The sequence below is a fragment of the Epinephelus lanceolatus genome, chromosome 10 (genome assembly GCF_041903045.1).
Source record: "Epinephelus lanceolatus isolate andai-2023 chromosome 10, ASM4190304v1, whole genome shotgun sequence".
Classification (NCBI taxonomy): Eukaryota; Metazoa; Chordata; class Actinopteri; order Perciformes; family Serranidae; genus Epinephelus; species Epinephelus lanceolatus.
In genome coordinates this window covers 17,806,529-17,830,918 of record NC_135743.1, presented here as the reverse complement: position 1 = coordinate 17,830,918, position 24,390 = coordinate 17,806,529, and the positions used below count along the sequence as shown (strand labels likewise).

General features: G+C 39.7%; 2 protein-coding genes across 4 annotated transcripts in view; both read right to left on the bottom strand.

Annotated features, from left to right (window-relative positions):
• Positions 1–2,365: 2,365 nt before the first annotated feature.
• Positions 2,366–11,937, bottom strand: tomm40 (translocase of outer mitochondrial membrane 40 homolog (yeast)). The gene is made up of 9 exons (XM_033639943.2): positions 11,842–11,937; positions 8,636–8,871; positions 8,310–8,470; positions 8,003–8,104; positions 7,791–7,896; positions 5,995–6,117; positions 5,691–5,767; positions 2,985–3,087; positions 2,366–2,868 (listed from the first exon to the last, which is right to left on the bottom strand). The coding sequence occupies exons 2-9, from the start codon at positions 8,850–8,852 to the stop codon at positions 2,729–2,731; spliced, it is 1,029 nt and encodes a 342-aa protein (XP_033495834.1). The 5' UTR covers positions 8,853–8,871; positions 11,842–11,937; the 3' UTR covers positions 2,366–2,728.
• A 1,393-nt stretch (positions 11,938–13,330) lies between these two features.
• The window catches only part of ddx61 (DEAD (Asp-Glu-Ala-Asp) box helicase 61), a 34,665-nt gene continuing 23,605 nt past the window's right edge, over positions 13,331–24,390 (bottom strand). For 2 of the 3 annotated variants that reach the window (XR_013492196.1, XR_013492197.1), the window contains exon 10: positions 22,994–23,584. Coding sequence is in view for 1 of the 3 variants with exons in the window: in XM_033640753.2 (XP_033496644.1) it covers positions 17,477–17,691; positions 17,815–17,916; positions 18,001–18,181; positions 18,706–18,834; positions 18,924–19,046; positions 19,139–19,233; positions 19,488–19,634; positions 20,488–20,617; positions 22,108–22,212; positions 22,384–22,447; positions 22,775–22,932 (1,449 nt within the window). In the remaining 2 variants the exon portion in view is untranslated. Of the gene's footprint in view, positions 16,009–17,469; positions 17,692–17,814; positions 17,917–18,000; positions 18,182–18,705; positions 18,835–18,923; positions 19,047–19,138; positions 19,234–19,487; positions 19,635–20,487; positions 20,618–22,107; positions 22,213–22,383; positions 22,448–22,774; positions 23,585–24,390 lie in introns of those variants that run through there. The other variant, XM_033640753.2, reaches the window with a different exon arrangement.

The following is a 24,390-nucleotide window of genomic DNA, read 5'->3' as shown; positions in this document are numbered from 1 at the left end:
TTGACAACGTACTATACTATGACGTTTTTATCATGTTTTTGACGACATACTATACTATGACGTTTTTGTCCCACTTTGACGACATACTATACTATGACATTTTTGTCCTATTTTTGACGACATACTATACTATGACGTTTTTATCCTGTTTTTGACGTCATACTATACTATGACATTTTTGTCGACATACTATACTATGACGTTTGAATCTCAACATTGACAACATACTATACTATGACGTTTTTATCCTAATTTTGACAACATACTATACTATGACGTTTTTATCCTGTTTTTGACGACAGACTATACTATGACGTTTTTGTCACATTTTTGATGACATACTATACTATGACGTTTTATCCTTTTTTTTTGACAACATACTATACTGTGACATTTTTGGCACATTTCTGCCGACATACTATACTATGACATTTTTATGACATTTTTGACAACATACTATACTATGACGTTTTTATTCTATTTTTGACGACATACTATACTATGACGTTTTTATCCTATTTTTGACAACATACTATACTATGACGTTTTTATGACATTTTTGACAACATACTATACTATGGCGTTTTTATGACATTTTTGACAACATACTATACTATGGCGTTTTTATCATTGTATTTGACGACATACTATACGATGACATTTTTTTTCCCAATTTTGACAACATACTATACTATGACGTTTTTATCCAATTTTGATGACATACTATACTATGACAGTTTTATCCTGTTTTTGACGACATACTGTACTATGACGTTTTTATCCTATTTTTGACGACATACTATACTATGGCGTTTTTATCCTATTTTTGACGACATACTATACTATGACGTTTTTATGACATTTTTGACAACATACTATACTATGGCGTTTTTATGACATTTTTGACAACATACTATACTATGGCGTTTTTATCATTGTATTTGACGACATACTATACGATGACATTTTTTTCCCCAATTTTGACAACATACTATACTATGACGTTTTTATCCAATTTTGATGACATACTATACTATGACAGTTTTATCCTGTTTTTGACGACATACTATACTATGACGTTTTTATCCTATTTTTGACGAAATAATATACTATGACATTTTGGTGACATTTTTGATGACATACTATACTATGACGTTTTTATCATTTTATTTGACGACATACTATACGATGACATTTTTGTCACAGTTTTGACAACATACTGTACTATGCCGTTTTTATCCTATTTTTGACGACATACTATACTATGACAGTTTTATCCTGTTTTTGACGACATACTATACTATGACATTTTGGTGACATTTTTGATTACACACATTACGTTTTAGTGATATTTTTGACCACACTATATTGACGTTTTTAATCACATTTTTGACGACATACTATACTACGACGTTTTAAATCAAATTTTTGACAACATACTATAGTACGACTCTTTTTTTAACATTTTTGACGACATACAATACTATGACGTTTTTCTCACATTTTTTATGATATACTATACTATGATGTTTTGATGACATTTCTGATGACATACTATATTTTTTATCACATTTTCGAAGAAATACTATACTATGATATTTTCATGACATCATTGACGACCCACCATACTATGACATTTTGGTGCCATTTTGGATGCCATACTTTACTATGACATTTTTAATCACATTTTTGACAACATACTATACTATCACATTTTGGTGAAATTTTTAATGACATGCTATACTATGTTTTTAATAAGATTTTTAACGACATACTATACTATGACGTTTTTATAACATTCTTTGATGCCATACTTTACTATGACATTTTTAATCATATTTTTGACAACATACTGTACTATGACGTTTTTGGTAACATTTTTTGACTACATACTATACTATGACGTTTTTATAACATTTTTTGATGCCATATTTTACTATGACATTTTTAATCATATTTTTGACAACATACTGTACTATGACATTTTTGGTAACATTTTTTGAGGACATACTATACTATGACGTTCATCACATTTTTTGACAACATAATGTATTATGACGTTTCATACAAAATGTTTATGCCATATTATACAATGACCTTTTTATACAAGATTGTTATGGCCTACTATATTATAACTTCTTTCATTACATTTCTTATGACATATTATAGTACAATCTTTTTAATCAGTAATTTTATGACATACTATACAAAGACATTTTATATTACTTGTTTTATATTAACTTTTTTCATTAGTTTCCTTATGACATAATATACCATGACGTTTAATATAACATTTCTTTCTGACCTACTATACTATGACTTTTGATGGCACGATATACTATCTTCAATATAAATCACAACCCACTTTTACAAAAATCACATTTATTTTAATCATCATACATGTTCACCATATATTAGGTCTACCCACTTACTTTGATTTCACATCACATGGTCTCATGCATCACTGATGCCCTCTGATATACATCTCTCTAGCCTCTGGGTATATCCAATACACCATAAAGGAAAGACATTGTGCTACAGAATGTAGGCATGGCTTGGCCAGTCCTGGCTCCTTGGTAGTTGTCTTTGTCTCTCTGTCTGCCCCAGAAATCACAGTTGTAAGAGAGTCTCTGAATCCAATTTCTAAAACTTAGTCCAGGTTCCTGTGTGTCTCTGTGCCGGTCCAAGCTGTGGCCTGCGAGCTGGCTCCAGGCAGCCCCTCGCACCTCTAGCCAATGGTGACACCGAAGCCACACTGGAACTTGTTCTTACGGTGGTTGAGGAAAGCCCCTAAGGCCAGTGTGAGAGGCAGTGGCACCAGTTTCTTTTCAAGGGTTGCCCCAACCACCCAGTTACTGTCAACCGTGCCTGTAGAGATAGATGACAACGTAGAAGAATTTCAGGACATTTGATATTAATTAGCAATTTAAAAATAAACAGTCACTTAACTGATGTAGCTACTGGTGTATTTATACTCTATTTACCTTTAAAAAGCAAGTTAGCTTTGGGAACGTCCAACTGGTAACCAAAGGATGTTGTGGTGTCTTGCATCCTTGTGCTGGCTTCAAATTCAACTCCTATCTGCAACTGTATTAAAAAGCAGAAGTTAAAGGGTAGACTTGAATAGATGTGAGCCTGTCTTAATACAATACTCACATGCCAATATCAATAGAACGCAATCACTTCTCAGTTTTGCTTCCCACCTCTTAGCCTGAGCTCTCAGCTCCCTGCTCATAGTTCCTACCTCCCTACTCCAAGCACTATTTGAAGGTATAATCCAAACACAGCATTAGTGAGGTGTCCACTGACAGAGTGCAGGCCAGTTCCCATTTACAGTTCTACAAAACTGCCAATTACAATCCATCACCACTGACGTCACACCTTTCCAATAAACGTGCAGCAGAGATATGTGAATGGCTGTCACTGTCAGGAAAGCCTACCTAGCTTTTGAACAGTGGTGGCACATAACCAATCCTGTCTTAAGGTCATCATTGATGGTGACTCTTTCATTGCATTAAATGAGGCTCATCATGTTCTCTCATCCGTAAATAGTTAGCAAATCATCCTCCTTAATCTCATCCTCATCCGATGTCTGCCAATTTGTCCGTATCTGCCAACAATTGGGGGTTAAAATCCACAGGTTTCCTTTAATGTAGAAAAGGTTATTTTAAAATCAACTGAAGCTACGTAATGTGAGGCTTCTGAGTGGTATCTTCCTGAGTTACAGTTGTTTTTTAGCACATCATTTCCTCTTTGTGTTTCCACAGACAGCAGCTGCGAAGAGGAGGGTTATTTACACACAGGAGAACTCTTTGTCCTACAAGGACTTTAACTTCGGAAGATAACTACTTGACTTGTTTACCCCAAACTAATAAAGCCTTACATTACCTTCAGCCGAACTTTAGAATTTTTCTGCATAGAACAAGGACTGCAACGATCTAAAAACCTGCCGGTTCACACCAATTCAACGAGATGAAACGGTGTATCATCCCAACACAACAACTCCCTGTACCTCTGCTGTGTTTTTTACCTTTTCGGGCTTATTTTGTGGCTGAATATAATTTGTAGCTTCTTAAAATATAAATGAGGATAGTGATAGTGAGATATTGGCTATGGCTGTGGCTATATTTGTAGTGGTGAAAAACAAAACGAGAATCAGATGGACTGTATTCATAATAAACAGGCCACAATAATATGCTGTAAGTAAGCAGTCAGACACACACACACGTGAGGACAAAAACAGAGGGCTCCGTAGGGATGGAGCACTGGCAGCAGCAAGTGAACACGCCGTCTGCGGTCATTTTCACTTGACCAGCGGACTTCACTACAAGCTGACTGACCGTGGAAAACAGGTGATGTGCTTTACGTTCTAAAACCAGCTGCTGCTGCCAATTTGACTATCTGTGTTGCAGGTAGGGATGCACCGAATATTTGGAGACCGAATATATTCGGCCGAATATTGCAAAAAAACACACATTCGGTGGAATAAGTTTTGATAACGCAATCAAACAGCATGCCATGATGGGCAGAGTAAAATGTCGGCAGTGTGGCGATCCATCAGTCACCTCACTCGCATTTGCGACTAAAAATAGTTTTGAGCGAGCAAAATAGGCTTAAATCATTCAGCACGCTGTGCGAGCAGCCTACAGATTTCAACCACCAGCAGAAACGAAAGGCGAATCCCATCGGTTGTGGGTTGAACGAGGGTAACAGACACAGACAGTAATGCATTCCTGTCAAATATGGCGGCCATTGGCTTACCGGCGACGGACAAGTCGGCTCTTCTTGGCGTGTGGACTGCCCAGAAGTACCTTAACAGCCGAGCCAGCCGAACACAGGTATGTGATGTGTCAGAGGAGAAACGAGCCTTTCACATTTCTCTCTTTCTGGCAGTAATGGCCCACAAACCTCACCGCACTTTAGGGACTGTTCGTTACTTATGAAGGGACTTGTCAGGGGAGGAGGGTGGCTGGTTGATTCTTATTTTATTTATTTATTTTATTTTGATCCCCCCTATGTTAATCACTCATTGATGCTGTTTCTGAAGTATGAACAAGTCATAAGTAATTTATTCCATTGAAATATCATTGATGTATTATAGAAAAGTGATTTATCTTTTTATAAATGACAAAAGGCACATCTGCCTCATTTTCGCTGTGGTATCGTGATACTACTCAGAACCATGATATTTTCATTGGTATCGTACAGTGGGATCCAATTTTGGTACTGTGACAACACTAATCTGGAGGGGATTCATCTGCAAAAACTAATGAAAACTAAAGAACAATATTCGGTATTCGGTACTCGGTATTCAGCCAAGCGTTTAATATTATTCGGCTTCGGCCACAAATTTTCATTTCGGTGCATCCCTAGTTGCAGGTGACACCATCAGCCGGCTTGAGTCAAGCTCAGACGGCCAGTTCAAACTTAGGCAACTTTTCTCTGCAGCATTCTAAAATGGCTTCATCTCGTTCCAAATCTTCGGTCTGAACTGGGCTTCACAGTGACCACATACTGTTTCAGTGTAAATAAAGGCATGCGTGTTGTTTTAAGACAGACTTCAAAAGACGCAAGCCTTTCCTTTAAGCAAATATGCAGGGATGGAACCAAAACGCTGCATTTGAGCAGTTTTGTAAGACAAAACATGACCAACAGAACTACACCCACACACTTTCACTAATGTTAGGTACCTGATCATTGGCTTTGTGATAGTACGTAGCATGAGCTCCCGCTCCACCCAAAGTCAATGTAGCAACGAAGTTTTCCCCTGAGGAGAAAAAGGGGATTTAAACATCTATCACACTGACAACATAAAACAATGAGATGGAATTAGGAACCACTCAATTTAAATCCAGGTCACAGAACAGCAAAGTAACTAACCACAATTATAATTTGACAAACACACAATTATTAAGTGAATAAAGCAAGACAGTAAAATATGAATTCAGGAATCAGTGCAGTGCATGGTTCAATACACACAGAGTGGAGATTTACCTGTGTATCTGCCTAAGAGGGAGGTGACAGCTCCTTCCTCCCCGGGTCTCCTGTGGTACACCAGCTCACCACCCAGAGCCAGTGCTGGTGTGATCGACTGGAGATAGTGGCCCACCAAAATGCCTGTGGGAAAGTAGTAAAGGAGTCTCCGTTATAATGTGTAGTCCCTTCTCATCCGTATTTTTAGTATAGAAGTGTCTGAACATTGTGTAGACTGCTGACACTTTCCTAAAGCCAAAAGTGACACCTAAGAATAACTTGTTTTGTCCAAACAACACGCCAAAGCTCAAAGATATTCAGTTAATCACATAAGACAACAAAAAAGCAGGAAATCCTCACGATGGCGATGTTTGAACAAGTTCATGTTTGCATTCTAGCTTAAAAATGGAAACTAATTATCAAATATGCTGCAATTAATGTTCTGCTGATCAAATAATCAACTAATTGTTTCAGCTCTAATTTGGTATATATTTCCCATATAGTGTTATATATTAAGAGCAGAGAAGAAATTAATAATAATGGATGATACAGGCTTAATTGGCTAAAATAAAGCTGATCAAAATCTGATCCCCTATACTGAATTCTCTAGCCTCCAGCCTGCATGTGTTGCTGCTCCCTTACGACAGCTGGGGTCTACACAGCGAGCTCAGACACAGATTTGCTCCGACACCAACAAATCTCTTATCTTTCATTTCTCCTCTTAATAGCAAAGATGTACAATGTGCAGAACATTTAAATCGCACTCTCATTTTTAACAGTTAAAATGAAAACGTCGCTCACCAGTAATCCTCAACACCTGCTGCGTATTAACGGTAATTCCATGACTAAGTTGTTGACAGGCCAAGACTAAACGTGCCTGTGGTTTGGTTAAAGTGCTCTCTGAAGCCGGCATCTGTCTCAGCCACAGCTTGTTTGTGTAACTCTGCTGTACAGCTGCAAGTAGAATGAATGTTCCTGCAGTTTCTTTCTAGCAGAACCCCTCCTGAAATTCTCTCAGTTAAACTTTCATTCATATCAATAATATAAGCTTATAAATATTTTTAGACCAGAGCTTCTGGTATTTGGCTTGAGTAGCTTGTAAAAAATAAGGTGCGTCAGATTTAGTAGGCTTGGCCGTTACTTTAATGTCAGATACACATTTAATTGGCTTTTAGGTAAGCTTTAACAAGTACTGGTTCAACTGAAGAAATCTGGTATACATATATATCCAAAGCCCACCCCAAGTTTCTTAAAATCTGGGGCCCTTTGAATCAACATGTCAGAAGAGAGATGTGTCAACCTGTGAACTAACTTTATTGGACTGCATTGTACTGTTGTGTTGCTTTGATCTGCCAGGATTTTAGTTATCTAGCCTTTATCTTGGGTGTCCCTCGACCTCAATTGGTCTTGGTTACACTCTGTTCCTGACCCTCATTTCAGTCATTGTGTGGATTGAAATGAATACGTGCACTTTTTCTGTGAGCTGGCAGTTTGGTTTGTCTTGTCCTATTCTGTCATGTCTATTCTTTTATTTCTGTTTGTTGCATGGTAAGAAAGGGGAAAAAAATCATACATACATGTGTATAAAAAAAGACTGTATCCACAGACAATCTATATTAAAGGACTGATTAGGGAGAAAAATACTTGATCCAGACATCCCTACTTATTATGTGATATTAATGTCAGCCCTATCACCCAGCTGTAAACCATGGTTATATCTTATCACTGATCTCACACACAGCATACCTGTTGCTGAGCTTGTTATTAGCAATATATACAACAAAACCTCACGTACAATTTAGTGAAAATTAATGTACCAGATCCAACAAGCACGTCTGGATTTCCAAGCGTCACAGCGGAGGTGAAGTCTTCGCCACGATACTCCATGTCACACTGCCAGTTCACAAACTTATGCTGCTGAGTCTGCAGCACACAAAAAGTACAACAAAAATTATGATGGGGAAACGACCACGTCAGCGACACTTGAAAAGCTGAGAGAAGACACACAGACAACGACGAGTCTACATACCTGGATGGCTATTTTGGAGCGTACAGCAGAAGTGAGCTGGTGGATGATCTGGGCATTCAGACTACCAGTGTTGTCCATATCTCCAACCATGACTGGGAATGACTGAGGGGGACAAAACACACATTCATCAGCTTTCAAGTCATGTAGACAACATTTGAAGTCTTGTCATCTGTATTAAAAGGTTGAGTTATTGATTAATTTTCATCCATTCATCAGATTGACTATAGCCAAGAAGATTCAAACCAAAAGTTCTATACATAAACAGCATTTTAGGGATTTGTTGAACAGATGGGAAAACTATCATTACCTCTGCTGGTCCAGTCTGTTTACTGCCGACGTAGGTGGAACCGAATCGATAGCCAGAATCACCCAGGGTACTGAGGGTAATAGTATGGCTGACCTGGAAGTGGTTACTCAGGCCCTTGTTGACCACTAACCGCACCCCTTCCATCTGCAGAGGGAACACCTCTAAAGCAGGAAAGGGGGACAAAAAGATCTTTGTAACTCAACATCAGACGATCATATGACAATAATAACACTGTTATAATAATACCAAAATTATTACTTAAAAAGGTGAACAAATGTGAGGAATAACCTGCACATCTCGCACAATTCAACAACTGATTTTCTGACCTTTACATTTGCGGTGGCACTCCTCATATGTGCCTGGGTTTGGGAGCGGGGAATCTCCATCTGCTGACTGCTGGCCAGATCCAGATGCTGGAGGGACGGAAGACACTGAGGGCATAGTGAACCCTGGAGGGACGGACACCAGCCCTGGGACCCCTTGACTACCTCCAGCTGCAGCTGGGGCAGGACTGGGGGAGGCGGCAGCCAACACACTGCCCATACTCTGAGACTGTAACAGACTGGAAGAAGAGATAGACGGGGGGGTGAATAATTTATGTGATTCATTAATTATATCAATGTAATTCAATCACACAGCTGCAGGCTGCTGACAGTTAAGGTAATCCTTGAAAAGGTGTGAGTCAAAATTGGAGGAGTGTCATTTGACCAGTGGTGGAAAGTAAAGTACATTTATTCAAGTACTGTACTTAAGTTTTTTCATTTCATGTTACCTCACACCTCCCCTCCACTACAATCTGGGAGAAAACGGTGAAGTTTTTAATCCAATACATTTGTGATAAGTTTAATTACAAAGCCATCTGAGGCAACTTGTGATTTGAGATATTGGGCTTTAAAATAAAATGTAATCAGCTGAAATTGAATAACATATTTAGATTAATAATACAAAATAGTGTTGTCATGATACTGTAATTTTTTCTTTGATACAATACCTAGCTATCCAATAGCATTTTCAAGACCAAGGAGAATATTGACATTGAGAGCATAGATTTTTATTAAAAGATAAATCAGTACCTTTATGACAAGGCTATAAAGTGACAACAATGGCTTGTCCTTCCTTGGTTATTGGCATAGAACAGCAGAATGACTGCACTTCACAATATCAATTAGAGAGAGCGTAAAGGCACAGTTGGTGCCAGTGTATCGATACTGTGGAAAATGGGTATTGAAACCTTTTTTAAATATTCAGTATCGATAAACTGATATTTTTTTACCACACTATTACAAAATACAATTAACAAATAAACTACGATAATAGATTAACATAAGTATGTATTGTTCCTTGGGGTGGGAATTTACAAGCTGCACTGCTACAGCCTATACAAAGTAGTATAAACTGGCTCCACGTAATGAACACATCAGTGCATTCATATTTATAATAAAACTAGGGCTGCAACTAATGATTATTTTCATTGTCGACTAAGCTGTCACTTATTTCTTCGATTAGTCAATTAATCATTTTATCGAAAAATGTGTTAAAATGTTGAAAAATGTCGGTCAGTCTCGCCCAAACCCCAAAATGATGTCATCTAATGTCTTGTTTCATACTCACCCCAAAGGGTTTTAGTTCACCGTCATGGGAGAGTGTGTAAAGCTGCCAATATTTGAACGTAAGAAGCTGCAATAAGAGTATTTTGGGGTACTTTTATAGTAATTTTCTATGAAAAATGACTCCGATTATTTGACTACTAAAATAGTCACCGATTATTTTAATAATCGATTAGTCGACTAATCGTTGCAGCCCTAAATACCTAAATAAAACCATATCTTATCACGTTCCATTACTCCGAAATGGTCCCTTAAGAATGTGTATGTTCCCCTGTGGTACTTTAAGTATTTTGATGCTTAGACTTCTGTACTTTTAGTTATGTGCAATTTAAACGCATGACTTCTACTTTCTATTGTATATATTCAGAGTGCAGCAGCCAGTTTTAACAAATACTAAAAAGGTCCGAATACATAACTCACTGGCCCCCAGTAAAACAGAGAATCTTTTTTCAAATACTTCTTATTGTTTTTAAATGTTTTCGCTCCCTACTATGTTGCTGACATGCTCACAGAGTACACACCAGAGAGATCCCTTAGATCAGGGGCGTCAATTATACGGCCCGCTGGATGATTTTGTACAACTAATGGTGAAGCACTTGTGAAGGTTAGGAAGTACCAAGTTTCAGGAGCAAGTTAAACAGTGAGAAGCTTTTCCACCCTGACCAGTGTACAGTTCTTTTCTTTCACGTTGCACAGTGAGTAGTTGACATTAAGAAAACTAAATTTAAATTTAATTTAATTTTCTGAAGACATCATAGGCTTTTCGTCATCTGTTTTATAAATGGATGAGCGTTCTTAAAATGTACTTCTTTAAACAAGAAAATATGGGGATGTTTGTTACTTATAGGATATTATGCAATGGTTTTACTGGTCCGGCCCACCTGTCATCAAATCGGACTCTATGTGGCCCGTGAACTAAAATGAATTTGATGTCCCTGCCTTAGATTATCAAATAAAGGTCTACTCATTGTACGTAAAATCAACTCTGAATCAGCTCATGGTGCTTTTAGTCATTATATAAAAGATTTGCTTATCAGGACTAAGCAAATCTTTTTTCACAAGCTTTGGATTCTTAAGTACATTTTTATTTGTTTTAGGAATTATTATTATTGTTTATCTCCCCATTTTTCGACAATAATAATACCTTCTTATTTTGTTTGTTTTTATCATGTCCTGCTTGTTTTTATATATGTAATATTATTTTATCTTTTAAGATATTTTATGTTTGTCGTGCATGATGCATCTTAAGCACATTGAGTTTACATTTGTCCTATGAAATGTGCTTTATAGAAATAAAACTGACTTGACTTTTACTTGTGACAGAGTATTTCTACACTGTGGTACTGCTACTGTTACTTAGTTAAAAGATGTGAGTACTTTTTCCACCACGGCATGACTTGCAAGGTTTGATATAAACATATTAACACTGTACTAAGCATACAATCACCACCTCCACACAGTGTATCCAATGCACTTGGGTACAGCTAGCTTCAGAAGCGTTAGCTCACTTACTCAGCTACCATTAACTTGGCTAGCTCCAGTGGTTGATCTATCCTACAGCAGGGTGGCTGTAGCTCAGGCCCAGTTCAGTCAGACTCATGACATATATATAACTGATTAAAAAGGAGCCTGATAACCACAAGAAATATCGAGCTGCGATTCGTGGTTTGCTACAGAGGCCACGTTTGAAGCTAAGCCGGCAAAACTATCCGCTGGCAGTATTTAACCTGTGAAGGCTAACGTAAGCTAGCAGGGTAGGCTGGTTAGCTAACTGGCTAGGTAGCCATGTGGAGTCGACCACGAGATCTCTTCTTCTTTATGTTTAAAACATGGTAACTAAGAATACGATAAATAGCGGGTTAACACTCCCAACTATCTCCTTATTATAAAAAATATTCCTGCAATTTAACGGTTTAGCTACTTACGCTGACGGTTTGGGTCCAGGGGTAGTTCAACACCGGTAAAGTTCACCACAACGTCCGTGACCGTAGTTGACCAGTGCCCGCCTATTTTCAGATACTCGTCCGCCGATTGGCTGACGTACATCTCATCTCAAACGCTATTAGCTGATTTTGCTGCTGGGACCGTCCCCTTTAAATGACGTATGAAGGGGCTTATTCGCTCAACGGTGGTTTCATTCAATCTCTGCTGAATGACATTCCAAGGGTACACCTATTTTAGGGCCCTTAGTGTATGGTTACATTTACAAACTGTATACCTACACTGCAGTAGTATGTAAATATAAATATTAAATAATAATAAGTAAATAAATAAAACCTAGGCATGCATGGGAATTTCTGTGGACATTTTTAAGAAGATAATGTCCAGGAATACACCACATGCATTTGACAAATGTTATAAACCCGAAAAAGCAGTATTAAAATTTCTGCAAAGTCTGCGGTTTCAAAGTGGGCCCCACCTTCCAAAGCAATGACTAAATAAACAATAAAAAAAATTGGTAGAGAATTTTAACTACAGCTGAAACCTGACCTCACCTTTTTTTTGTATGTGACATTCAAACTTAAAGTATCCTGCTTTCTAAAGCCTAGTTCACATTACACAATTTTTACCGCGATTTTGACGTCGCAGAGGATCTTGAGAGCCACCTTGGGTTGGAGGCGAGTCAGCAAATAGTCTGACACGACGAGTCCTCAAGTTCGAACAAGCCTACAAGCAAGTCGCCCCCTAGTCTGTGACTAGAAATGCTAGAAAACTGGACAAGTCTGACACGACAAAGAGCATCAGCTATGGATACGTCCCATGTCGGCACGCAGGAGGACGGAAGAAATGTGAGAAGGACAAGCCGCAGGGTTTTCCAGGTCCACTTATTAGCCATGACTTTGGGCTCGTTTTTTTGTAAAGTCGCTTACAAATATTGGTAGTTGCGGCTTGTGTTCTAATGTGGAGTTGCTTATTTGGGCTTGCTCTCTGTTGCTTCTTTTGGGCTTGTTTCCATAGCCCTGGTTGCTTGTTCTTCTCCCCAGATCTGGCAACACTGACAAGCCGGCAAGCAACAACAATGGCAGCGTCCACAGGATCACAGGGAGCGAATTGTGTTTGGACCCAGGCCCTGAAGGCAGATCTGATTCAACACTGGGAAGAATATCCATGCCTTTACGATGTGTCTTCTCCAAGGTGTTATCTGGGGCTCTGTCGTCAAGGGCTCGGTGGAGAAATCTTGTGGTGTGCACACAGGTCGTAACGCAGCTGGAGAGACTCCCGATGACAGAAACACACATTGCCAAGTATGAACACTCAGAAGGTTACGATAGTCTCTGCGACATAAAATCGGGGTGAAAATCGTGTAATGTGAACTAGCCTTAAGAGTACACCGACTGGCAGTGTGCGAGACTAACCGAAGCATCTTTTACAAAAGCACAAGTATAAGAAGATTAAATTAAAAACAAGCTGAAATGAGGAGTTCGTCAGTTGGACTTTTATTAAGGCGCTGGCATTGACACACATAACAGAAATTTGCTGCCTGTCTTTCTACTTGAAGCCTCTGGACATCAAGTCATAAAGATAGTAATTTCTCCAGGATACAGTGATGGGACAAAATGGTTACAAACCCACTCAGAAAATGGTCATGTATTAATTCAAATGTTGCCTGCACTGAGGCTACAAAATAGGGGAAGCCAAAATCTATCATCAACAAGGGCACTCAAGAGGCAGACGCGAAGAAGGAAAGAGGGCTCACATGTGGGTCCCCTCTCTGCTGGTGTTTTGTAGTAACATATCGGTCAAGGAAACAAGAAGAGGTCAGCTGGAAATTTCACAGTATGCTTGCTTTAAATCTGAAATACATATAGTTTGTGACATTGTGCTGAAGTCGAGAAGTCTGAGGCTGTAAGATAATCACACAGCTGGTCACACTTACAGTTTGTCATAAGCAAAATAATGAAAAGCTGAAAATCCTTTCTGGCAGTGACTGTGCTTTCAAGACCAACTGATAAGGGAAGGTTTGGGTGCCATTTTGTCTATAATACAAATGTGGGATACAGTAGGAGTCTGACGTTAGACTAAGGCACTTCAGAGGGAAGAGCAGATACAGAACCTACGTTAAAATAACTGATGAAGTTGCCTGGTTTCAATATGTTGAGTTCAGGCTCTTCCCATCCTGTCAGACCTGAGAAAATGCTGCCTGGCGCGACGACTGTAAAGGGATCAAAGAAACTTTACAGTTAAATACTGACTTGTTGTAATTACTGGATCTGTGCTGTAATAAAATGCACTACAGTGTCACTGATGTTACACTGTTGTCATGTAATGTTTTATTTCTGCAGTAAACACTTTTAAAATAAAATAAAGTCCACTATCAGCAACACGGTTTCAGGTGCTCTGTACTGGAGCACCGCAGCAGCCCAGTCAGAGCAAGTGGTCATTTTGGTTTCTGAAGCCATCTCTATCTTACTTTTGTAATTCTTTGTCTACTCTCCCAACTTTGGTTCCCTTTTGAAGGATGTTAATTTGGTTAAACTAGGGATATGTGTATTATCAGTCTTTTTTACACTGCATCACCAACTGTCACCAAGAGTTGGTGGGCAAACTGTTTTTATAACCAACCTGGGATGATGGCAAAAGCAACAAAAAACATACAACACTCAGTGGCCACATTATTAGGAACACCTGCTCATTAACAAACAGCCAATCAACCACTAAATGCGTAGAAGCATGCAGACATGGTAACACCATTGAGGTCTGACCTGACTGAATGTCAGAAGGGGGAGGAAATGTGACTGTGGAATGATAGTCAGCGTTAACCTCCTGGGGATTTTCACACAAGTCTACATGTTGACAGGCAAAACAAACAAGAGTAGCAGCTCTGAGGGGTACAAAAAGCAACTTATTCATGAGAGAGGTCAAACGAGAATGGCCGGACTGGTTCAAGGTGACAGGAAGGTGGACAAAGAAAACTGCAGTGAGACAGGCTCACCAACACTGCACAGCAGGTGGAAAAACGTTGCCTGGTCTTGCTAATCTTTAATTCTGCAGCAACTTGCAGATGGTATGGTCAAAAGTTGGTTTAACAACATGAGTCCGAGGTTTCAGGCTGGTGATGGCAGTGTAATAATAGCAGTTTTGGTTACTTAGCACAAACTGAGCATCATTTAAATGTGCCTTCTGGACTGTTGTTGCTGACCATGTCTGTGCATCCCTTTATGGCCAGTCGACCAGGGTTAGAAATTAGCAGCACCAGCCAAATGTTGGTAAAACATGCAAGTGGCTGCTAAATTTGTTTCACTCACCAGCCAAAAAATAATGATCTATTGAGCTGCTGATAGATTTTGGAATCCACCAGCCACAGTGGCAGGTGGACAACAGAAGTTACTATCCAAACCTGCCATCTTCAAATGGGTATTTATTAGCAAGACATAATGCCAGATCAGTGAACACGTCATCCCAAAAGAGACAATGAGTCTCCTCCAATGGCCTCCAGTGTCACCAGATCTCACTCCAACACAACATAAATCCACAAGAGGAACGAGCAGCTGACAAATGTGCAGCAACTGCATGAGGCTGTCATGTCAACATGAACAGGTCTGTCGAGGGAATGTTTCCAGCACCTTGTTAAATCCATGCCACTGGGGTCCAATCCAGTACCAAAACAAGAATCTAATAAAGTAGCCGCTGAGTGAAGATGTTAAAAAATGTGGGTTTCCTTTAAAGCACGTGCTCAAGACCTGTCAGCAGGATGTGCACACAGGATGTGTAGTTCATCTGCACAGTGAGGATGTGAGCTGGGCTCTATCATCCAAGTCTACCTTTGGTTTCACATTTTCATTCTTACAGCAAAGTACAAAAAAAAAACATTGTCAATGACAATGTCAAGAGTGGCAGAGTTCAATGACAGACTTAAGCATTGGCCCAAATCATGTGTACAGTGACCATCTCTGGCAGCGATAGTGGGAAGATAACAGTTTACCAACATATAGACAGACAGAACTGGAAACTGCTGTAAACTCAGACTGGAAATAAAGAGCAATCTAAAATAGACCATTCTGGTGGCAACATAGGGAGCAGTAATCATCACTTGGGATCTTGTGTGATGCGTAGTCAATATTGTGTGATGAATGCCAGGCGCCGTTTTTCTCCTGAAAAGAAAAAAAAAAAAAAAACAAGACAAGTTAGAGTGTCTGCAAACAACCATATGAATGAGTCACGGCTTTAGCAAACCTGCGGAGCAGACAGCTGGCTGTGTGTGCGCTGATCAGCTCTGTGTAAATCTAAGTTGACTGCTGTTGTGCAGCCCGAGGACAACAGCCCTTAACCCTTCACCTTTAAATCCTGTAAAACTTCAGTTAATCTTCTTGATGAAAGAGGATATTACACATTAGCAAGGTTGCTGGTATTTGCTCTCTTTCAAGCTACAGTAATCACTTGTTTCTAGTGTTAATGAACCAAAATGCTCATTCATATACACACAAATCAACCTAAACCAGAATGTGGAAATGAAAAGTTTCTCCAAGATTATCTACCTAATTTAACATATTCCTTGTTTATGAATGTTAAAGTGGGTTCAAGCCAACCAGTCAATCCCTGGACTGGCAATTCATAAGCCCCCCCCCCCGGCCTTCATTGGCCACAGACAAGACAGCTTTACACCTTCCACACAGGGCAGGACATCAACCCTTATTACTTTTGGTGTCAGATGGACAACTGAGAATTGCAGCTGATATATGACCTGTGTAGACCAAGCGTAAGAAGTAGGGCTATAGCAATTATCTGCAACTGCAGGGGATGGCAAGTAATCACCACAACCCGTTTTTCTTTTTGTCACACAATTTCCGCACATTTACACTATGATTTACATCTATGAGGCGCCGAGCAGTGTACGCCTGACGTTTAGTTCTAGTAGCCAAGAGTTAAAAAATATTCAACTTTGTGTAAAACACTACAGCTGCTCCTCACTGTCACTTTTTACCCAGCCATCCACTCACAGTGGTGTCGGAGCAGAGTAAATGGCTTACCGCAAAGAGCAGTGACATCGTCGAACTACGAAGAATTTCATATTCAAACGACACAGACCATCGGGTTTGCCTTCCCTTCATCCAGAGTGAGTATTCTGCCTTGTGTTGACATTTTTACCTCTGCACATATACTGTATCAAAGCAACTAGAGATGTAACCAAAGCACCTCAGCCGAAAAAATGCCTCAGTGGCCCTGTGTTCTGCATCACCAATGAACAAGCATTGTATTTGTTTTAAAAATCTCTGTCATTTAAAAAGCACCAATATACCCAATAATAGCTCAACAACAACACAGTGAAATCAGGACAAATTAATGTGCAAAAACAGTATTAAAAAAAAAAAAAAAGAAAGAAAAAAGAAAAAAGGAAAAAAAAGGTGGTAATACCGCATATTGCACTGTTGAGCCACCCTTTATCACCGCAGGGGAAATTCCTTCACCGCGACAGCTTTATTGAGAGCAGAAAAACCCCCTACTAGAACTGTTAATCAGCACCAACCTATAAAACTACTTCAGCTGGGTTCATAAGTACATTTAATCCTGAAGGGTTTCTTCAGTCTGTTTTTTGAGCTCTTGAAAGAACTTACCATTCACTCAGATCGCCCCCAGTTCATTGTTTAAGGCTCCACCTTCGTCGTCGCCGTCAGCATCTGGGTCAACAGAGTGAAACTCTGCCACATACAGGCTCTTATCAATGCTGCTGGGGATGGGCTTTATGTCAGTGACCAGCTGATCCTCAATGTTCTTCAGGTTGTAGCGGTCATCTGAAGTTATCAGATTGATCGCCAGACCCAGATGACCAAAGCGCCCTGCGAGAGGAGAGACATCATTTAGCTATTGTTTGTGGTTCGTAGTGTCATGAAAGATTTTGCAAGTTGTAACTGTAAACAAAACTGTTAAAGGTGTGAAAAATTATAAGTAGTTCATCTTACCTGATCTGCCGATGCGATGCAGGTAGGTCTCTGCATTTTTGGGGAAGTCAAAGTTGATGACCACATTGACTGCCTGGATGTCGATACCCCGAGTAAACAGGTCTACAACAAAATATGTATGTTAGTCAATCATTATTAACTTAAATTTGCACTTTACATTTTAAAATGCAAACTCTCTTCACCCACCTGTGCAGACCAGGTTTCTGCACAGTCCGTTCCTGAAGTCATGGAACACACGGTTCCTGTATTCCTGCATCATCTTCGCATGGATGTAGAAGCAGGAATAACCCAGCTGGGTGATTTTCTTGGCCAGAAGCTCAACCCTCTGGGTGGAGTTGCAGAAGATGATAGACTGGTTGATCTGAAGCTGTAACAGAAATATATAGATTTATGATTACTGATGACCGAAAGAATAACCTGCTATTCTATGCTACCTGTCTCAGGTATCTTCTGGCTACAGTTTATTCTAAGGAGGCCAAACCGCTATCTGTAAGCTGCACGCCGCTCCCTGGTTATTTGCCTGTGTATTTGTGGCTCTTGTTTTCTTATCCTGTTTTGTCTTTTTAATTTCATTTTGAATCAAATTTTATTCATGACATATGCACATCACTGTCCTAATATGAGAGCCGGTGTCTTGAATTAATAAATTAATAACAATGCACACTTCAAAGAGGACTAATCGCAAACTTTTGATCATATTTTGCAAGTTCAAGTTAGCTATAGGTATAAAATCCTCAATCATATGTAATTCTATATTGAGGTATCAATATGCACATATGCGTTGAAACTTAAAACCAGAGAGGTAGTGCTGCTTTTTTTAGCCTAGTATCGATTAACTCCCTGAAACTTTTTAGGCTCTTAATATCCAACTGATAAGGGCTAAAAACTCACCCTAGAAAAGAGTGTGTTAAGACAGTGGACCTTCTGTCTTTCCGTCACATAGGCATAGTACTGAGTGATGCCCTTCAGGGTCAGTTCCTCCATCAGATTGATCTCATAAGGCTTCCTTAGGTGCTTGCTCTGGAAAAATTATTCACAGGTATATTGTTAAACAAGATTTTAATTAATACCTTTTGTTCGGAGAAATAAAATACAGTCTGGGTTCTCACCATGAACTTTTGCACACTGATGGGGAAAGTGGCAGAGTAAAGCAGGATCTGACGATCTTTTGACATGAAGCTTATTATATCTTCGATCAGGACCACAAAGTCCTGGGACAGCAGCTTATCTGCCTGAAAAATACAAATATTAAAAAGAAAACTTAATGATAAACACGGTCAACAATACTGACATTAGGGTTAAGTAATTAAAAGACCAAACATACCTCATCCATCACAATCATTTGGGCCCTGTCCATTTTTGCCACACCCTTCTTGATCAGGTCGAGTATCCTGCCTGGTGTCGCGATCACTACATGCACTATTGGGAGGGGAGGAGACAAACAACACATCACAACAACTTCTGAGAACAGCTGCACATTTTTAACCAATGAAAAAAAATAATTAAAAGACAAAAAGGACAAGCGTGAGTTGTCCTGATCTTATGTGCCATGACCTCAGAGTGACAGGATAAAAACATTCCATGAAACACTGGTCAGTAGCGTCACAGAAAGAATTACTTATCTACAATTTTCCATTTCTTTCTATCTTGAATATTAATGGAACTACAAGTACCTATCTCATCGAGGCGCATGATGTCATCCCTCAAGTTGGTACCGCCTGTAGTCGCCATGATCTTGACCCCTCCTAGGTGCTTGCTGAGCTGAATGCTGATCTGGCTCACCTGCAGGGCCAACTCTCTCGTTGGCACCATCACTATGGCTGGATTGAGACAGAAATGGGAAGGGCTGATGAAATGCCAGGGTTGATGAGATGCATAGACACAATAAATAAAGTGGTGGTTGCAAATAGAAAATAGAAAAAAAAAACAAAATACACATGTATTCTGACCCAAAACCCTGTTAACCAACAGTAGAAATAAATACATTTGAGACAGAGTGGTGCAGTTATCATGGACTTGACCGTATCTTGTTTAATCTTGTAACTGCATTGTTTATGCCATGTGCTTTGTCTGTTGACCCGTATTTCCCCCAAAATTTAAAATATTTCCACAGTGCTGATTTATGCTAGAATAAATAATGTTATCTTCATCGTCGTTCACTTGGCTGCTTGCCATCTGCCTGCTGCTGTTAGACAGTGACAGAGAATTTTACAAAGCCGTAACCTAAAGATGATGATACTGATCGATGTTTTCACTTTGCACTGATGATATTAGATCGCTGATCACTGAATTGGTGTATCAATTCAGATCAGTGGTTCATTAAACCCCTACTTTTTTTTGGCTTTTTATGCCTTTGTTACATAGGTCAGGCCAAGCATGAAGAGAGGGCAGAGAGGAAAAGACATGCAGCAAAGGGCCGTGGGCTGGAATTGAGCCCAGAGCCGCTGCAGCAAGGACGGTGCCTTTGTACACGGGGCACCTGCTCTACCCACTGACCTAATGGGCACCCTACACCCTTACTTGTTGAGCCAGTGATACTGTTACTTATTAATGGGGTTACACGTCTGGCGACAACCATCTCAAAATATTTGTGGAAAGACTTTCATTCGTACGTCCATCACACTGTAACCGTTTCAACATAAGCACTTTCAGGAGGTGTCAACTGAAACTCACCCTGGATGTGATCTTTCTTCAGGTCTATCCTCTCCAGGAGAGGGATGAGGTAGGCTCCACTTTTTCCTGTACCATTCTTGGCCCGAGCCAAAATATCTCTTCCTGACAGAGCGATAGGGATGCTTTCCTCCTGTTGACAGACAGACAAGTCCCGTCAGTACAATGGGCAAGGTTCATTGGACATGACACTTACTTGGAAATAAGGCAAACAATCAGGCAGACCTACACACAAATTAATATTCTATACCTGACCCTTTCGAATCCACAACAGGGCCTCAACACCACACCACAATACAACAATATGTGCTACAAAGAAGAGCATCCATGACTGCAATTATTTCCTCATTTAAAATTGTGCAATCTGCTGTTCAGATATAGCGGGGACATGGGGAAAAAAAAAAAAAAAAAAAATCACAATCCTTCAGACCATACAACTGAGAAGTGGTTTGTAGGAGTGCATGTACATGTAATGGGATCCTGTGGCTGGTTAAAGGAGGCTTCAAGACAGGCCCCAAATTCTCCTCCATTGGCATGCACATGCAACAATGACAGGTTAGGATAGTCAAATGCATTTGTCAGAGAGCCAAATGAAGTCTAAAGCCCAGTACAGACCAAAGTTTTGCAGCAAACAGAACCATTTTAGAACGCTGAACAGAAAAGTTGCATCAGTGTGAACTGGCCAGCCTCCGCTGGACTCTCAAACTGGTTGATGGTGTCACCTGCGACTCTGCTTGACAAGTCGCCAATGGCTGGTTTTAGAGCGTAAGGCACATCACCTGTTTCAACAGCCAGTTGGCTTGTAGCAAAGTTTGCTGGCCAAGTACGGTACAAACTGTCCACAGGCAGTGTGCTCATTCCCTGTGCCATTCCTTGACAACAACCCTCCATCCTCGCCAAGCCCATCTCATTTACATCCCTGCAGCTGTTGTCATGTGCGTCTGTCTCTGTCCTTAGTGTGTTGGTGTTGGGCAGCGGGTCACTGATGCTCCCCAAAGTATGTTCGCATGTCACACACACACGTTGACTGATTAGTCTGCCATGGTTATTTACATTATTGTGGTGTATTTGTTATTATGAATACAGCCCATCTGACATGCAAGTTGTTTTGTTTATATTTTGATTCTGTTTCATCAGAACTAGAAATGCAACTGAAGCGAGTAACTCACTTTCACTATTCTCAATCATAATTAAGGAAGCTACAAATTATCTTCAGCTACAAAATAAGCCTGAAAATCAAAGCAGAAGTACCGAGAGTTGCTATGGAGACAATACACCATCTCATCTAGTCGTATTGTTAAAATGGCAGGTTCTCACAACGTTGCAGACCGGCACATTACAAATAGTTGCAAGTTTCAACTCCTCTCATCACGAATGTTTGGTCTGAACTGGGCTTCACAAAGATGCCTGAAGTGAATAAATGGATCATTTTGGTGAGTCAAATCTGGAACTGTCTCAACTTTGAAACATAAACTGAGGTAACAAAGCACTGTTCTGGGTTTTGGTGAGTCAATTTTAGAGGTCTGATTCATGAGAACGTTTGGTAGGTTCGTTTGGTAGGTGGTTTGCAAAAAACACAAACCAAGCTCCCTTCACATAAACAAACATGACATAGTTACTTACCTGGACAGGGGACGGTTTCTCCCATCCCATTTCAAAGATTCCCATTAGTAGTTCCCGCTTTAGGCAGTAGTCTTCGAATTCATTTCCCTTAGTTGATGTCACATCCTGGAAGACCAGAGCAGAAACATATGAGACTATTGTTTAATAGGATCCAGAGGTTGATGTGACAGCGAGTCAAAAACATATAAAAATTCAACAGAATATGTGGAAAGTATCTCAGAGTTATAAACAATGGATGTGAATAATTATGACTGGTAAAATCAACAGTTACGTTACCGAAGTTTTCATTCTGGTGTCTTTTGGGGGAAGTTCCAGGCATTTCTTCCAGTCATCTCCAAACCTAATTGTAAGAATTTGCATTGTTATGTCTGAATAAATAACAACACACACAGACAAAGGAGGGCTCTGAAATATACTGAACCCAAAGTGCACAACAGCAAGACACAATGGAGCCACTATTAGGGTAAACTATTGCTGTTGTTAAAATACGTTTGCGGTCAACTTCATTGTGCAAAATATACTCATTATAAGTTTTGTACAAGAAATTACACTTGTATCTATATTTATAATCTGGAGATTTTTTGTATCCAGCAGAGCTTCACAGATACAAAACTTGCATTTCTTTCAATACAGATTAACTGAGAGAATATATGTCACTGGATCTTACTTGATGCCCCCACTGCTTTGAGGAATGCTGGTCTTTTTCTGGAGAGCACTAGGCTGTTGGGCAGTTGCAAGGAGTCCCGGCTGTCCTCTGAGCTGCCCATTTGCTTGTTTGTTCAATCCAATCATTGCTGCTGGGTTTGCTGTTCTTGCTGTAGCCATGGATTCGACACACTTGAACTGGCAAAAATCCTCAGTATGTTTTATTTGCCTCTTTTTGTGATGGTTGCTTTTTCTTAATGCACCCGTGTGTAAAAAAAAAAATAAAAAACTGTTTTCTCTTTTTTTAAAGAATGTATTGCGTACACAATCTGACGTTCAGACCTCTTGAAAAGAAGAAGCCTGCCTATCAATTCTGTCTATTTACAAGACAACTCTCCAAAAAAGGGAGAAATTAACATTTATATCAATAAATAAATTGACCAAAACATAGACTCTTTCTTTTCTTGTCAGAGTACTCTTATTCTTGCTGTATTGATGATCCAAAATTTTCTGTGTTCTTCGTGAATCTTGGCTTTTTAAGTCCAAGTGCTATTTTTATACATTCATAATGGCCAGTAGTAAAATATGATCTTCTTGGTCACGTCTCAGACTATGATTTGTTCCTGTGACATCAAAAAGTCTTCTTCTCTAGGGCTCAATACTGGCTCAAAAAAAAAGTCACTCCAGCACTGTGTTTGTCTTTCACATGGACAGTTCAGTTTTAAAGTCTGTGGTTATGTCTTTCTGGTTTCCTTTACTCCTGTAGCAAAACTTGAGATGGCAGTCTGCAAAGTGCTTGGGGGATTGCCGATCAACAAGAAGTCCAGGTTACCTGTCAGGCCATAAACAATCGTGGGTGGTTAGTTTAGAGCTAGTGGCACAAAAAATAACAAAGGGCTACCCAAACTTTAGCTACTATCGATCAATAGCACATATCAGATGGGTGCAAAAACCACCTTCGATAAGCTGCAAACAATGCCACGTTAAGCAAAGCCATCAAATGCCAGCAACAAATGCTAACGTTCAACCGCAAAACTAGTTTAATTTAAAAATGACCTGGTATCAAATTAATGTTAACAGGGCGAAACTGTGGCGTAAACAGCTTCATTTTAACACGAAATAGCAAGCAATAACAACCGTGCCAGTGCGGCTTTGTTGTGATGCCTTTGGTTTATAAGCTAGCCTAATGCTAACTTAAGCTAACGTAGTAAGAGTTGCGAGCTAACACCAACTGACGAAGTTACGTTCAAAGTTAGCTTAGCTAGTTGGCCACTAAACTTTAAACCCTTCTTGAACAAAACATAAAGTAGAGCAAAACACTGGAGTATTGCCCGTGTGTATCTTCTTTCATAAATACTTGGTTGTCACTGTCGAAAGCATAGCTAGCAGGGAAGAAGTAAACTTAGTAGCACACCTATAAACAGCGTAAAACTTTAGGCATAGCAACGTGGCTTTAACCGTCCAGCTAGCAAGCTAACGCTAACTTTTAATCGTATTCCCGTTTGCTATATGGACCGTGTGTCAAACCTCTCACCAAGAAACAACGAGAACAAAGCAAACCTGCGTGGTTCATTTCAATTCGAGTCTGTTACTTTAACGTTTAACTCAACCTGACCAAACGGTTAAGTTAGCATGCTA